Genomic DNA, 17182 nt, shown 5'->3' on the forward strand with positions numbered 1-17182 from the left:
TTCAATCCGGTTGGATTCACAATGGGAATTCGGAATGATAAAAAAATTAAAATTAAAGAAAAATTGATAATTTATGAAATTGATTTTTCCAGCAAGTTAAAAATCGCTTGGAGAAATTGTGTAGATAGAACAATTATTTCTAGAAGGAATTTTAAATTTTCCTATAATTTTCCTCTTGTAAATACCAAAAAATAAGGAATAATGTAAAAAATATTTTTATAAATATTATTTTATATGCATTATTGTATAATTTGAAAAGAGATTAAAAGAAAAAGGTGGGCAATGAGGGGTAAGTAGGCCCTGGAGGAATAAAAATGCTAAAAAACATTTTTCATTTATAAATATCCTGTTTTTATGTATTATGTTCTTTTGTTATATTTAATTATGTTTGAAAATTTGAAGAATTTGTAAGAAGGAATTTGAGAGGAAAGTTTAAAAAGGATTATATTAAGAAAGATCAAAATTTTCTAGCAAAATTTCATTAAAATAATATTGTGAAAATTGAAATTTTTGCAAATTTTCTTAATTTTTGACAAAACCTACAAATAGTAGGGGGATAGTTAAAAATTTTGCTATTTTAATTGAGGAAATTATTGAGAATTTCTTTAATAAAATAAAAGGATTTTTAGGAAATAAAATAAGATTTTCTAGGTTGTTAAATTACCCGACTAATAAATGAATAAAATATATTATTTTAAAAATAATATTTATATTTAGACCTTTCCAGACTGTTGTTAGCAAAAATATAAACTAAATTTGAAAGCTAACTAAAAATTAGTGGCTATATAATCGTGGGATATATAAAATTTGAAACTAAAACGACGTTTAATAAATGTAATTTTGATTTCCTTTTCATTTTTTTTGTTAATTTTGACTTGATAGAGAGAGCACGGGGCTAGGGGGATACAATCATTTGTTTAGTTTATGAATTGCCTTATTTTATCCCTAACATTAGAGGGCTATGCACTTTAATAACGTATCACGTTATAACTATATTAAATTTTGAATAAAAATTTATTTATTCAATTTATTAATGATAAAGTAAAGAAAAAAAATATAATTATTTTATATTATGTTCTAGTAATTTAATTTATTATAATTATTTATTTTTTTAGTAAAAATATTTCTAAAAAATGAATATAATGTAAAATATAAAGTATAAAAAAAATATAATTATTCTAAACGTTTAAAAAAAATTAATATATTTTTTATCGTATTTCATTTCATTTTTAGAACAAATATAAATTTTCTAAAAAAATTAATTTAGCACTTTCCAGTTCAACTTCCAGACAGTTCATAACAAAAATCTGGAAATGAAATCTAAAAATCGAAAAATTTTTCAAAAAATGTTTGAACAGAAAACTTTTTTTCGATTTCATCTCGAAAGATTTATTAAGAATAAAAATTACATACCTATAATAGATTCTTAAAAAAGATTTTCGTCTTTTTAAGGTAAAATTTGATCAAAAATCTTTGTTATCAAAAAAAATTTGCTCAAAAAATTTGTTGACGATTTTTTTCAAACTCTGCTAAAAATTAAACACTACTATATTTCGATTAAAAATTTATTAAATTACAATTCAAAATTTATATGCAAAATATAGTAAAATAAGGTATAATAGAATGATTTGTTTAGAAAAATGAATAATTATTGAATACAGGCAAAATAAACAAAATTATTAATTTTTATTAATAATGAATATATGAGCCATAATTATAATCTATAATAAAATGGGACAAAAAAATGTACGAAAATTTCAAAAAATAACAATAAAGGAGGAGATAACATAAAGCTGAATTCGCTTTAAGAATAGCGATCCAACCTTTGTCTAAGAAAAAACCCCTCTCGAGGTTCTTGAGTATGCTGATTTGTGATCCTAAATTTTTGAAGAATGTTAGGGCAAGTTTGCTGAATGTGGCAAGTGTGGTGAAATGATAGGAATGAAACAATGGTCATTTGAAATTTCTGTGTATTTGGAGATTTTAAGTTGTTCATTCTGGTCAATGATGTTAAGGACTTGGTTAGATGGGGCCAGGGGGTCAATACATGAATAGTACCATATCAATAATTGACCTCTCCTCTATGGAATTTGAGTGATCCCGTCAGGACTTGTCTGATCTAAAAAGACCCTGAGACAGGCGCGTTCGTAAAATCCCCCCCCCCAAGCCAAAAAATGCAGATGCCGAATATATTTTTCAAAAATATTATTGTTTATATTAATTTATTTAATATTTATTCCTATCTCATATTAAATATATATTTAATTACATTTATTATCACATTCATCAACTAAGTTATTTTATCAATTAATTTTGATTTCAAGTTTTCAGGCGTAATATTTACTTATTATTTTCAAATTTTTAGTGGCGTAATATTTATCTACCATTTTCAAATTTCTAGTCAAATAATAATTATTTAAACTCCTTGTCCAACAAGGAGAAAGAAATTGCAACCTTGTCCAACGAGATTGAGTCTCCGCCATCAAGCAGTAACAGCTTTTATGGAGTAAGAAGAGCCGATTATTAATGCTATTACTGAAATATCACAATGGCTTAAAAAAAATATTTCCTCAGAAGCAAGAAAATTATTGGATTCAATGCTTATTCCAAATTTTTTTTCTCATTAGAATGTATTATTTAATTATACAACTATTTTATGTATTACTTTTCAAAACATGACATTGACTTGATTAAGAAGATGAGAATAGCGGAGAGTATTTTATTAGAATTCAAGGAAATTAGGACTAATGTTGATGAAGAATTTCATATTTTATAAGTTATTGTTAAGTCAAAAGCAGAGCTATACGTGTTTAATATTTGTCTCCCTCGACGTGCAGCAAGGCAAGCTTATAGTTAATACATTAATATAGGATCAGTAGAAAAGTATATCTTAGATACAGATACATTTATAACCCAAATAAATGAATGGTTTTTAAGTCATCATGCAGCACTTACCAATCTGCAAATATTACTTCCATAAAAGCCTTCCCAACCTTTTTCAGATAATGATAGAAAAAAAAATTTGTTGGATTTTTATCATGAAAATGTTAAAGTATTTTATGATGACTTATTAGCTGAATAACTATGTTTATAAGATTAACTATGATTGATATACCAAAAAATGCTATGGATTTTTTAAAATAAAATTTTCAGGCCCGACCCGGATTTTTTAAAAATAAATTATATTTATTTTTGATTTTTATAGCTAATAATAACGATTTCAAATATAGGCTTTTAAAATATACAGCCTGGCCCGGGTATTTTTTTAAAAACAATTTTAAGGCCGACTTGGGTGTTTTTTAAAAAAAATTTAGGCCCAGCCTGGGTGTTTTTTTTAAAAAATTTCGGGCCTGGCCCAGATATATTTATATAAATTAAAATATTAGGCATTTGACGACAAGCAAGGATGTGATAATTGAAAAATTAGCTCAATCCCACGAAGATTGGATTATACATTGTAAATATATAACATTCAAAATACAATTAATCCTAAGAAATTTTTTATGTATTAATTTATATTTCTAACATTTAAATTTTTTATACTTTATATATAAATTTTAAAGTCTCAAAAAATTCAAATTTCTATTTTGGGTCATTTAAGTGATTTTTTATATATAATTTTTTTAAAATTCACATTAATTTAAAATTGTGTATTAGAAATAGTTATTAGTCCTAATAAATTTATGCTTGATATTTTTAAAAACAATAATATTTCTTAAAAAATTTTATTATCCCCCCCCCCCCAGACCAAATTCCTACGTATGCGTCAGCCCTGGGATATAGTATTTACTGATTTCAAGGCATGTTAGATGAATCGTCCATCGCAAGAGCGACTAAACTATGTGTCTTCCATTCATGTCAACGGGCTAGTTACAACCTGAACAGATGTGAGGGTAGGTGATGGAGCAGTTTAGACGAATACCGATGGCGTTGGTAAATTCGTTGTTGGAAAGTTAAGTTGAAGATTGACAGAAGGAATGGCCTCGAGAAACTCATGCCCAGTACCATTGAGCAGGGGAGAAAAGTGCTGTCAGTAGATTGCATGCTAGATAAGAGTGTTTCTCGCAGCGAGCAACTACCGGGGCTTCTCAGTCCTTCTGTTTATGGGTTGTAGGGAGATGAAAATCAACTTTAATCCGTGTTTTCCAAATATTAATGGCCTAAATTAAGGAAAAGTCTTTTTTAGGAGTTGGTTATTTGCTTTGACAAGAGGCTACTCGATATTTAAGAGGTTGTTGGTAAGTCGTAGGAGATCTAATGCCAAGTTCACCGAATTTGGTTGGGAGCGAAGCTTGGGCCCAAGCGGTTTCGTTGAATCTGAGGTTTACTATTTTTTCGGTTAAGTCCTTTATTCCATTTTCGTATGTTTTAAGTGGAAAAGGATATTTAAAAATCGGCGTTGAACGGAAGGCATAGATCCTTGGTATAAAAAAGAAATTTTTTAACAAGAAAAAGGACTTGTGTGAAGGAAAAAGAGTAAAGAGCCCTACAGTTTAAGGATGATGTCAAGTCTAGAGTGAAGAAATATGCAAATTGTCTCATGTCCTCTTACAGGAGATCCTAAATGTGTTAATTCATTAAGTGCAGTGAATTTGAAATTCAAGCGTTAGGAGCGTTTGAAATTAATTGGATGAATTCAGATTTGCTCGGGTTGAGAGAGAGTCCAATAACTGTGCCCATTTCATGAATATGTTAACTGCTTTGTCAATTTCACAGCTGGAACTCAAGATTTCATCATCGATGTATCACGCATGAAGAGATAGAGTACATGAAGAGTGTATTGATTTTATTGTGTCATTGATTCCAGGAAAGAAAGGAACCAAGGGGGTCTCCCTGTTGAATGCCCTCGACTGAAAATATTTTTTTCTTGTTGAATTGTAAGGTTGTTGGAAATCTGTAGCAAGAGAAAAGGAATTTGGTGTAAGCAGGGAAATGGGAGCAAGTGGAATGTAGGAAGGTGTTCCTGGAAAGGGTGCTGAATGCGTTGGAAAAGTCCTTTTTCACTAAAGCTTCGTTTGTTGGGTTATTTTCGAGATAAATTCTTCTTAAGTGTACTATATTTTCACACATAGCAGGTTCGCCTACATCCAATTGGTAAGGGCTGAGGATGTGTAATGCTTCGTGTTTGATTCTTGAAGTAATTAATTTTGCTACCAATCTACGATAAGTTGAACCAATGATGATGAGCCGAATGTCCTTGTTGGGTTTTTGGAGAGCGATGAGTCGTGCACCGAAGAGTAATGGAGTTATAAAACTAGATACATCTCCATTTAAGATTTTATTGTATAAGTTGGTAATTTTAGTGAGAATTGAAACATGTGTACAAAAGGGAGTGGTGATGTTCTGTAAGATGATTGGTATAACCTGTCAAGTCCATGCGCTGAGTGGATAAGAAAAGATTGCATTCCTTACTTCTTCCTGTGTGAAATCTACTGCACAATGCATGTAAGGTTGCGAAATTATTGGCGTTAGAGTTGAAGTTGGTTATAGGAAAATTAAAAGTGAATATTAAATTTTTTAAACAAAAATAGTTTAAAATACTATTTATATCTTTTGTCAAGAAAATGATAGGATACAAAATTAAAAATAAAGTATCTTACCAGTACTAGTTTAATATTTTACTTTAAAAATTCATTGTATTGAATCTAATAAAACTTAAATATTATTAATCAAAGAATAAAATTTGGCTTTTCTCCTATGGTTAGATAATCATGGAAATTTTAAGTCCATGGGCATTGTGATAAAGCCTATTTTCAGAATGTTTTCTACTTAGATATTCATCTTTGAATATAATTAACTTCCATGATATTATTTTTAGCATAATTATATGAACGACTTTGCCCTAGCCTGGCCATTTGGCCAAAGCATGCAGAAAGATAATTTTGTTAAATAATTAACGTGTGTACCGTATAAAGAGATATTTTTGAGTAAAGAAGGAATATTAATAAATGGTTTGTGTGTTATTTGGAATAAAATTTTAAAAATAATAGCAAAGGGGAAGAATAATTGAAAAGTACATGCCTAAAAAAGGCACACTCAAAATGTGCTATTTTTGATAAAATATATTTACATTCCCGTATTGTATTGATTAGTTTATTCCAGAGACCTGCAGAGATACCATTTGCATGGCTTGACTAGGATTTTTTTAAAATTTTTTTTAAGCCTACCGGGTATTAAATTAAAATACGGCCCGTCCCGTGTACCTGGACCAAATATAGGGCCGGGCCTGCATGATTTTGGTTTATACTTATAAGTGAAAAATGAATGTCAAAATTGCAATATTTTATTTAATAAAACAATAGTGCTTCTTCAATCTTATTTTAACCACTTAACTCGGACGCTTAGCTATTTTAACTCCTATAGGATAAAATTATAAAAAGGGGTCGATTTAGCTATATATAAATCTATAATTTTTTTATTATATTTTTGTTTCAAAATTTTTTGGTGAAAATGCAAAATAGAATTCGTTTTAACCAGGTCTCATTTGCATTCAAAAATATTAAATATCTTAAAAATAACAATCATGACATTGACAATTGTCACTTATCTTTTGTACATCTTGATTGAAAATTTAGTATAACATGTTTAAAATATATTTTTTTAACATTTTGGCCAAATTATTCAAAAAAATTTAAAAATAACAAATACGACAGTTGTCACTTTTCTTTTCGTTGAAAATTTAATTTTACATATTACAATATATTTTTACCCATTTTTGTCAAAAAAGTTAAAAAAAAATAAGGATTATGATAATTGTCACTTTTCTATGGTATCATTGAAATTTTAATTCAAATTATATATTGTATTGGGATATGGAATCCACGGGGATTCGGAAACTCTCAATTTTATATCATTTATTGAGAGCGATATTAGATTTGGAAACCCTGATTTGACCGGAAATGTATTTCAGCATAAGTAAAGTAACTACCCTATGATTTTCAGATTATTTCGCCATTATTTTGTGTATTAATCAATTTATATGAAATAACTATATAAAAATGAATATATGTTAAGAGTCATTCAAAAGTTTACGGCAAAATTGTTTACATTCACGTGTGGGTATTCCATAAGTGCTAGAATATATTTCTGGTGAAATCAGAAATTCTAAATAAAATGGCTTTTAGTAAATAATTTAAAATGAACAGATTTCGAGTTCACATGGATTCCATATCCCAATACCATATATAATACATAATTTGAACCATTTTAGTCAAAAATATTCAAAAAACTTAAAATAGATCGATTATTACGATTTTCACTTTTCCCTTGTACATCTTTATTGAAATTTTATTTTAACATACAATTTATATATTATAACTTTTAAAATTAATATCGTTCCTCATCTCTGAAGATTTTTTAACATTGATTTTTTAAAATTTTCTGATAAACTAAATTTAATTAATTTGGAACGTATCCTTTGTCTATGAACGCCGAATGCTTTCAATTATTTTTAGAATGTTTAGAACATTAATATCACGATAGTGCTATAAGAAAATAATTTATTTATTGTCAGAAACAAAAGAAATTTATAAAGTACGATTTTAAGTATATAATGATTTTTCTTTTATAGATGATAAATTTATAAGCTTAACCCCTTATATAAAGTCTCAGATCATATTTCAATGCAATCTACATATTATAATAATGTTAAAATATATTAAGGCTTCAGCTCATTTTATATTTTAAAAATATATCCGATATATTTAATAAAGATTTGTAAATATTTCCTCCATATGGAGAAGTTTAATCTATTATAAATTTATTCTTTATTAATTATTTTATTGCATGATATAATATTTTTGAAATGTCTATATTCAAAATTAACATAAATTAAATACTAGTTTTTGAAATTTTTTTAAATAATGAAACTTTTATAATAGATTTTTTGTAAATTTTGTCCCGGCAATGAAATTTTATTATTTTTCAAAAGTATCAAATTTAAATCCCTTTTCTCTTTATTAATGTTATAAAAACAAAACATTTATATAGTCAAAAATAGAGATCCATTTTATAGCTAGATAGAAGGCAGAGAAGAAAGTAGTTTCATTTTTGAAAATTTTTATTTTCATTTTATATTTAATTATCAACTTTTAATAAAAATTTAGATTTCTCTCATTTAGCAATTTTTATGGATATTAGAAAAAAAAATATTTGGATAATAAAAAGCAAAAAAAAAAAATCTTTTTAAATATATTAAAACAAAGGGTAATAAAAAAGTATTGATTGGAGAATAAAATGCAATGACAACAGTGATAACAATTTTTTTTAAATTTTTAAGTTTAAGTGGCGCAGATTCCACGGAAGCAACTGCATTCTCAATACATTGAATTCTACAAAATCGATATTATTGACCCCTTTATATTTTGAACAACAAATTTTATTTTGAGAAAATATATGCTGAAGTTTCTGCTTTATTTATAGTATAGATTGATGTTTGCCACCAACAATTAACGGTGATAAATAGCGTCATTTTTAGCCGGTTTTGGACCCACTTTAAAAAGGTTAAACCTATTTATTAGGGAATACAATTATCTTATCTCGAAAGAGTTGTAAACTTAATGGATAAGTCAATCTTTATGGAAATTTTTTGACTGTTATATTTGAGCCGATTTAACAACACTATTTACAAGATATAGTCTAATTTTCAAAATATTTTAAATGTTTAAATAGGAATTTGAAATTTCAAATAGTAAAATGGTTTCCGTCTCCTTTTGCCAATCAATGAACAATTTCTTTAAAAATATGATACCAAAGAATGATTATACAAAACAATATTCAATTATGTGCCTTAACTTAATTTGAGAGAAAATATTTATATTTATAAAGAACAAAAAAATCAGTATTCACAAGATGATAGTGATGAAGATGATTGTAGTTTCAAAAAAAAGGGAAGAAGTTCATGCTCTCAAATTCAAAAGACTCATACTTAGAAGTCTATAATAAATAATATTCAAGAGACAAAAACAGATATAATAAATGCAAGGCCAAAATGAACAAAATATAAACCAACCTATTTAAAAGATTAGAAATTATCAAAAATACAAAGAAGAAAATTGTTGTGTTTCAACACTGTTTATAATTTATATTATCCTTTGTTTGTACCATATACCTTGTTTATCATTTATATTTTTCTCTTTGTTTGAACAATATTCGTATATTACTATTTATATTTTTCTTTGTTCACTTCAGAGTTGTTAAAGCAGCGCGCTAACTTTTTTGGTAGCTATAGCTAATAGCGGCTACTTTTTTTGTAATTATTTAATTTTTTAGCACGCTACTTTTTTTGAAAGTAGCTAAGTAGCCGCTACTTCGCTACTTAAAAAATATAATGAAGGTAAGTGTATACATGTAAATTTAAATATAATATCATAATTAATTATAATTTTTATGATTTATTATTTAATTTTGAAATTAAAATATAATTTCAATTTGTAATTTATATTTTCATTTGTATTATAAACCTAAATCACGTGTTAATAATTTAAAATGTCATCGCCTTTGGATATCCAAATCGTCAGACAATGATATTAATGAAATGAAAGATACCAGGGAAGAAAATGTTCTTAATAGCTATAATACAAATTTCCCATTCCCTAGATTTGAAAATTTTTTTAAATAAATATATAACCAAAACTGGTTTCAAATTTATTTGTTTAAAATAAATATTTCCTCAAATCAATCCAGTAGCTATAACCTCAAGAAACACCTAAAGGTAAATTGTCATTTTTACATTCTAATAATATTTTTTTATAAGACTGTTCATGAGTTTTAAGGAAATGAAGAAACATCTAAATAATTTTGGTATAGGCGACTCTACATCCAAAAAGACTAATTCAATTCAAACCAAATTAATTAATAATGCAAATGACAATATATCTCAGAAATTGGCTGATAAAGTTATTGTTGATTTTATAATTTATACAGTTCAGCCAATGTCCTTAGTTGTTAATCCTTCATTTACCATGATAATTAAAACTCTATCCCCTGATACAACAATTTTATGCCTCCAGACACTAATGAATAAAATAGCAGATAACTTTAATATGATGAAAGATGCTCTAATAGTAGAGTTATCAGAGATATCATATATATGTACCACGGGAGATAGTTGAACACATAACAGAAGGTAAAAACTTATTTATAGTTATAAATTGATCTGATTAAATATTTTTGAGCTTATTTGGGAATCACAGGCCATTGGCTAGACCCTAGAACTTTAAAAAGAAGATCTGTGGCATTAGCTCTGAAAATGATAATAGGATGCCAGACATACTATGTACTTGCAAATAAAATTATTGATATTCTATCTTATATTAAAAATATGTATAATGTGCTAGTGTCGAGATATTATTTAATAAGGCAAAACTTATACTTTCTGATCGTCGCTCTAGACTTGGGGATGATAATATTGAAATGATTTTATTATTAAAATGCAACAAATTACCATAAATATTTATTTTTATTACATAAATTTTATTATAATTAAAACTAACTATATTTTAATATTTATAAATGTTGATTTTTATATATTTACTATACAATAACATTATAAGCAAAAAATAAAAAATTTGTTTTATAAATTTATTTTATAAAAAGTAGCTTAAAAAGTAGCTAATAGCGAGCTACTTTTTTTAACAAATAGCGATAGCGGCAGCGCGCTACTTTTAAAATAGCGTTTAACAACTCTAGTTCACTTATACCGAGCCTGTCCTAGTTCACTTATACCGAGCTTGTTTTAGTTCACTTATACCGAGCCTGTTTTGATTTCATCCTCAACTGGTTCTAGCCAGTTTTCGAGATGGACAAGGATGAAATTGTTATTTGTTTATTATCGTTTAATTGAAAAAAAGGGGACTATATAAAGACCTCGGAAAAATGAATTGTGATCATTATAATATTTGATTTTGTTTTGCTGTTTATAATATGATATGAAATTGATGTTTACTGTTTGATTACCAATGAAAATAATTTGGTGTTCCATTATTTTCCCGTCTTAGTTACTGGGATTCCATGACTAAAATGATATCCAAATCCGGTCCCCCTGTCCCCATTATCGACCATCCTGGACCCCCGAATACGGACATGGGACCCGTCTGTCCAACTACAACAAAAATCAAATTATAATTCATATTCTAAGACAGAGCCATGTATTTCTTCAGAGGGAGGAATGTTACAGATGTTCTAAATGGACTAATAATAGTTTAAATATAAACAAAAATAATAATAAAAATAAATATTATTAATTAGAATTAATTTAAATAAATTAAAACTGTAATAGAGAAGAAATTTAAATAAATTATAATATGAATTAAAATAAATAATAATTAAAATAAATATTAATTAAATTATAATAACAATTATATAACATTAGAATATTGAATAACCTTTTTATAAAATATATAACAATTTATATTTTACTTTTTATTTGGTATATTTTACTATTGTTTTTAACTTTACGTAATAATAAAAATCCGATTTTAATACAAAACTTATTAAATAAAATGGATCTTACGTCAATATTCTTCTTTATAAAGTCTTCCTTTTTTTAACAACAATAAATTTTCTTTCATTTTCTTTTTTTAAACACACTTTTATTTTTCTTCTACCACAAAATTTAAAATCGAAAAAAAAATATGGATTCTTTATTTTTTCTTTTTGCAACTATATATACATTTCTACAACACAATAATATAATAATATAACTATAAAAATAAACAACTATAAAAATAAACAACTATAAAAATAAACAACTATAAAAATAAACAACTATAAAAATAAACAACAAAAAATCTATTATTATTTTTTCTAATACATTATATATATATTTTTTTCCTTTTTGTTTTCTACAATATTATAACGAATATAAAATATCGAATTATTTTTATTTTTTTATAACTATTTTTCTATCAAGATTTCATCTAATAATAACTACAATTATCGACTTATACCTTTTTGCTATAAAAATCTATATCCGCTATATATTCTTTTTTCCACTTACAACACGCCCTCCCCTAAATAATTATTTCTCCGCCCCCTCCAAATCTGGGCCTTATACCAACTCCAATTCTTCGTTACTCACTTGACACTCCAACCAATTTAAGAAGTCTGGAGTCAAATAGTTCCCTAATATTCTCATTTCTTCCTATTTGATCACCACCTCCTCTTCGACACTCTCCTCTCCTCCTCCCAGCTAGTTGCTTCTTAGATCGCTCTCTTCATGGACTTCCTCCTCGTCATGATTGCCTTCCACTTCACTCCAACCCCCAACGGTACTAATGTCTTTCGGCCAAACTACCTCGCCCACGTGGACTGCTGTCTCCCCTATCGATGTTCCGTTATCCCCAGCTATCTCATTCTCACAGACGGCCTGCTCCCACATCTTCCCTTCTCCAGCCAAATGAGGGCGCTGGTTCGCGAGATGCCCCCTCCGGTGACTCCAATAGCATCTTCTTTTTTCTATACGCGTCGGCGTTTCCTGTCCGAATATTCCCATTCGCTCTTAACAGTCTGGTCTCCGATTGGGCCTCACCGTCACCTGCACCTCGAAGTCTCTAAATACCCACAGATGTTGCATACTCTATTCCTTTAAATTTCTCCTGGTCAATCCGTCGGCGAAGCTGATCCCTGTGTCTAACACCTTGTCTCCCATCAGCAAACTCCACCTGATTTACCCTGTTTCCCAGATTTTTCAAAATCACTCCGGGCTTCCATTTTTTATCACTTCCATACATTCTTGCCCATATTGTCTGCCCCACCACAAACTCCGATTTATTCTCCATTCCGCACTGTTTCTCTCCCTCAATGGCCGGTTTCAGCGCACCCAACCAAATTCGAGTTCTTCGTCCCAAAAACTTCTCTGCTGGCGACAGCTCCTCTCCTTTTCTACTGTTGTTATAGTACGCTACTGCCCTCCACATCTCTCCGCCTCCATCCTTTGATTTTCTTAACCAGTTCTTGACCACCGCTACCATCCTCTCCGCTTGTCCATTCGAACTCGGATGATATGGAGGCGCTAAAATGTGTTTCGCTCCAGTTTCTGTACAAAAGATTTCGAATTGTCTACTAATGAAAGCAGGGCCCCTGTCCGTTACCACTGTCATAGCCACCCCAAATTTGGCCCATAAATTTTTTAATACTTTTATAACGATCTGGGTTATTAATCCTTTTACTTCCTCATATTCTACCCATTTCGAAAAAGCATCTACCACTAATATATATATTTTATTTTCGAAGTCAAAGAAATCCAAATGAATGCGCTCCCAAGGCTGCGCTGTCTTCGGCCACACATTTTCTTTATCTTTTCGGGGCATCGGAGCCCAAGAATTACATCTAACACAGGTTCGACTGATATTTTCAATGTCTCGGTTCATTCCTGGCCACCAAACATATTCTCGTTCCCACTTCTTCATTCTTTTCATTCCTTGATGCCCAGCATGAATCATCGCCATTACCACTTCTCTTAGTTTGATTGGTATAACACTCCTATTTCCTCGGACCAAACATTCATCTATTATCGCTAATTCCCTCTGTACATATTTATAGATCTTGTCTCCATCCGCCACATTTTCTGTCCCTTGAGGCAAGCTTTGATCTGTCTCAATTCCTTATCTTTCAAAGTCACCCTTTTAATCTCTTCCCATGTTACTGGCCCGCCTCTAGATACTTCTGCCATGGTCCGAATCAGCCCTTGTTCAAATTCTTCCTCCCTTTCCTCTTGTTCTTTCTCCTCCACATCTTCCCCAGCTCTGCATCTGGATAAAATGTCTGGTAAAAAAATTTCCCCTCCCTCGTCGATATTTCACTTGTACATCAAAACTGCCTACTAGCAATAACCATCTCTGCAGCCTAGGCGATAGCATGAGTTCCTTGTTGTCCTTCGAAAATAGATGCACCAACGGCTTGTGATCGGTGTAAATAATAAATCTGCGCCCTATCAGATATTCACGGCATTTCGTTAAACCGGAAATAACGGCCAATGCTTCTTGTTCAATCACTGAATTTCTGGTCTCTGCCGCTCTGAAAATTCTTGAGAAAAATAACACCGGCCTCTCTACCCCATCAATAAAATGCAGCAGCGCTCCACCCACACAGTGGCTTAGCTACGGGGGTGGTTTTCGGGTTTGCCTCCCAGAGCAAAAATTTTTTTGAGATTATACGTTCAAAAGACTTAAAAGTGATTTTATATGAATTATATTTTTCTGGTTTTGATGTTTGTGGAAGGATATTATATTACTATTGAAATTATTTTGGATAGTATTATAAAGTCATTGAGAATAATCTACTAAATTATAATAACATATTATTGATGCATTTAAAAAATATATATATTATATATTATCGAAGATATGCTTATGATTTGTAAGATAAACCCGGCCTAAGGCCGGGCAAAAGGGCCGAAGGCCCGTTAAAAGGGGTCTGGGGGCGAAGCTCCCCAGGCTTTTATATGTATGGACCACCTCTAAGAAAATTCCTAGCTACGCCACTGCTCCCACACCTTTATTGGATGCATCTACCGCCAAGATCACTTCCAATTCATTATTAAAGCACACTAAAACGGGTTCTTTTTCTATTTGACCTTTTATTTCTTCGAAGGATTCCTCTTGTTCATTTGTCAACTCAAATTTTCTCTCTTTCTATAATAATTGATATAAGGACGCTGCTATTTGAGCAAATCCTTCCACGAACCGATGATAATAATTTACCATCCCCAAAAATGCCTGTATTTCTGCTTTATTACTGGGTTTATCATATTATTAATTCCAATCATATTTCTATCCACCGGCCGCACCTCCTTTTCTGTGATCTTGTGCCCCAGATAAGTCACTTCGGTCACCCCCAACACGCTTTTCCCCCCGCTGGCTCTCAACCCTTTCTCCTTAATTTTTCAAAATACTTCCTCCAATCTCTGTTCATGTTGTTCGGGATTTTTCCCCGTCACCAAGACATCATCCATATAGTAGAAAACTCCTACCATTCCCTGGAAAACCGCAGCCATCGTACGATGAAAAATGGGAGCTGAAACACTAAGTCCGAATGGTAATCTACAAAATGCAAACAATCCTTTTGGCGTATTAATCGTTAATAACTTCCTTACCTCCGGCCTTACGCGTAGTTGCAGATATGCATTAGAGAAATCCATTTTTGAAAAATAAACACTGCCTTTTAGACTAGCCAGTATTTCCTCAATACTTGGCAAGGGATATTTAACCTCTACTACCCATAGATTTACTGTAACACGAAAATATGCGCATAACCGAAGTTTCCTATTGGCTTTCTTCACAGGTACTAACGGAGTCGCCCATTCACTGTACTCCACCGGACATACAATACCTTTCCTTACCCCTTCCTTTCTCCATTCAAACGGTATCCTCCGTAACGCACAAAACTTCAAAACGCAACCATCCTTTAATTTAATGTCTACTTCATAATCTCTGAGGCAACCTAAGTCTTCGTTGAAGATCTCCCGATAACTTTGTAGTAATCTCCGCACTCCTTCTTGCACTCTGGTCACAATTTTCTCCTCTCGTCTTCTTTAATTATCAACTCCTCCTCCCTAGAGATTGTTTCTTCCTCCATTACCGCCCGACTTCCTTTCATCTTTGTATTCGTCATTTCTCGATTTTCCTGCGTGGTGGTATTCAGCACCACTCAATTTTCTTTCTGTGATTCCTCCTTCCTTTCCTTTACCTTTCCTTCATCCTCCCTCCCCGTAATATCACTACCCCTCTCATTGGCTCCAACGTGCCCCGAGTCTTCTCTTGAATCATTATTTGCGGCTTCTCCCTCTGAATTTCTTTCCCCATTTTACCTTTAGGATTCTTCTTCCCTATTTCGCCCTTGGGGTTACCTCTTTTATTTCCGTCCTATCATTACCTCCCTTTATTTTGATCCTCGAATTATTTTCATTTATTCCGCTCCTTGAATTATCGCTCCTTGTTACGCTCCTGGAATTATTTTTCTTTAGTTCGCTCCTTAAATTATCGCTCCTTGATTTATTTTGACTGGTTCCGCTCCTTGAATTATCGCTCCCTGTTTCGATCTTGTAGTTGTTCTTCCTTGTTTCGTTTTTTAAATTATCGCTCCTGGTTTCGCTCCTAGAGTTATTTCTCCTTGTTTCGCTCCTTGTTTCGCTCCTAGGAAGATTTTCGCTGGTTCTCTCATTAAACATGGTCCCAATTCCAGGTAACACATTCTCTCTCAAGGTCACAACGGCATATTCCTCACTCGTTATTGGTACAAATATTCCACACCATAAAAATCCCCAAAAACTATATCATGGACCAATTCTAGTGATCCAATCCCAACCCATCATCGCTTCTATATTTCGATTAATAATCCATAAATCCAATATTTCAACCCTTTTCTCCGATGTTGCCACTATCTCTACCCTACCCATGGCTGCCAACAAAGTTCCATCAAACTGCCTTATTCTCAACCACTCATTCTCTATCCTTTCCCCAGGCCAAATACTTTGATATCCATTATAAACAATTACCGAAATGGCAGCTCCTGTATCAAATAATATAGGAACCATTCTTCCCCCCAAATTTATCATGACCCTAGGGCAAGGATCATGGACTATCCCCTCTTGTAGTATATTTACTATCCCCTCTTGTAACATATATATGCATCCCTCTTTATTTGTTTTTCGCTGATTAAATCCCTCCTCCGTACATCCTAACCATCTCGCCCCGACCTGTACTGCCATTTTTTCACTATCATATAGTCACAAATTCTCACAATCCCTCGCCACATGCCCAAACTTTCGGTATCTAAAACATTCCATATTTTTCCCTTCTAACTCTCCAATATTATTTGTTCGCCCCTCTTCCCCTCTCTCCCGCTCAATAGTCTTCACATTTAAAGCCTTTGGACTCATCCCTCTCTGTGGGAAACCTCCTTTGTTATTGTAATTGTTCGCATTACATTCCTCCTTATTATGCCCAAACCTACCACAACCAGCACATCTTAATATCTCCTGTTTACCCGGACAATAAGGGGCTATATGCCCTAATTTTCCACAACCAAAACATTTCGCCTCCCGGCAATCTCTGAGCATATGACCTGGTTTACCGCAATTATAACAACTCATTACCTCTCTTCCCCGAGATTCAAAATTTTGTCTTAATTCTACTCTCCTTCCCCGAGAATTTTCTCTGGGCTCTCTATACGGTCGCAACAT

The 17182-nt window shown here is 31.1% G+C and overlaps 1 protein-coding gene across 1 annotated transcript; it reads right to left on the reverse strand.

Moving 5' to 3' along the window:
* Positions 1-16726: 16726 nt before the first annotated feature.
* Positions 16727-17182, reverse strand: LOC135926164 (CCHC-type zinc finger nucleic acid binding protein-like). The gene has a single exon (XM_065461903.1). The coding sequence runs from the start codon at positions 17180-17182 to the stop codon at positions 16727-16729; it is 456 nt and encodes a 151-aa protein (XP_065317975.1).

This window comes from Gordionus sp. m RMFG-2023, chromosome 1 (genome assembly GCF_954871325.1).
Source record: "Gordionus sp. m RMFG-2023 chromosome 1, tfGorSpeb1-WG-v2, whole genome shotgun sequence".
Lineage (NCBI taxonomy): Eukaryota > Metazoa > Nematomorpha > Gordioida > Chordodea > Parachordodidae > Gordionus > Gordionus sp. m RMFG-2023.

What these genes read in the sequence shown, in the direction of transcription:
- LOC135926164 (XM_065461903.1), bottom strand. Translation starts at nt 17,182, where the DNA reads ATGTTGCGACCGTATAGAGAGCCCAGAGAAAATTCTCGGGGAAGGAGA.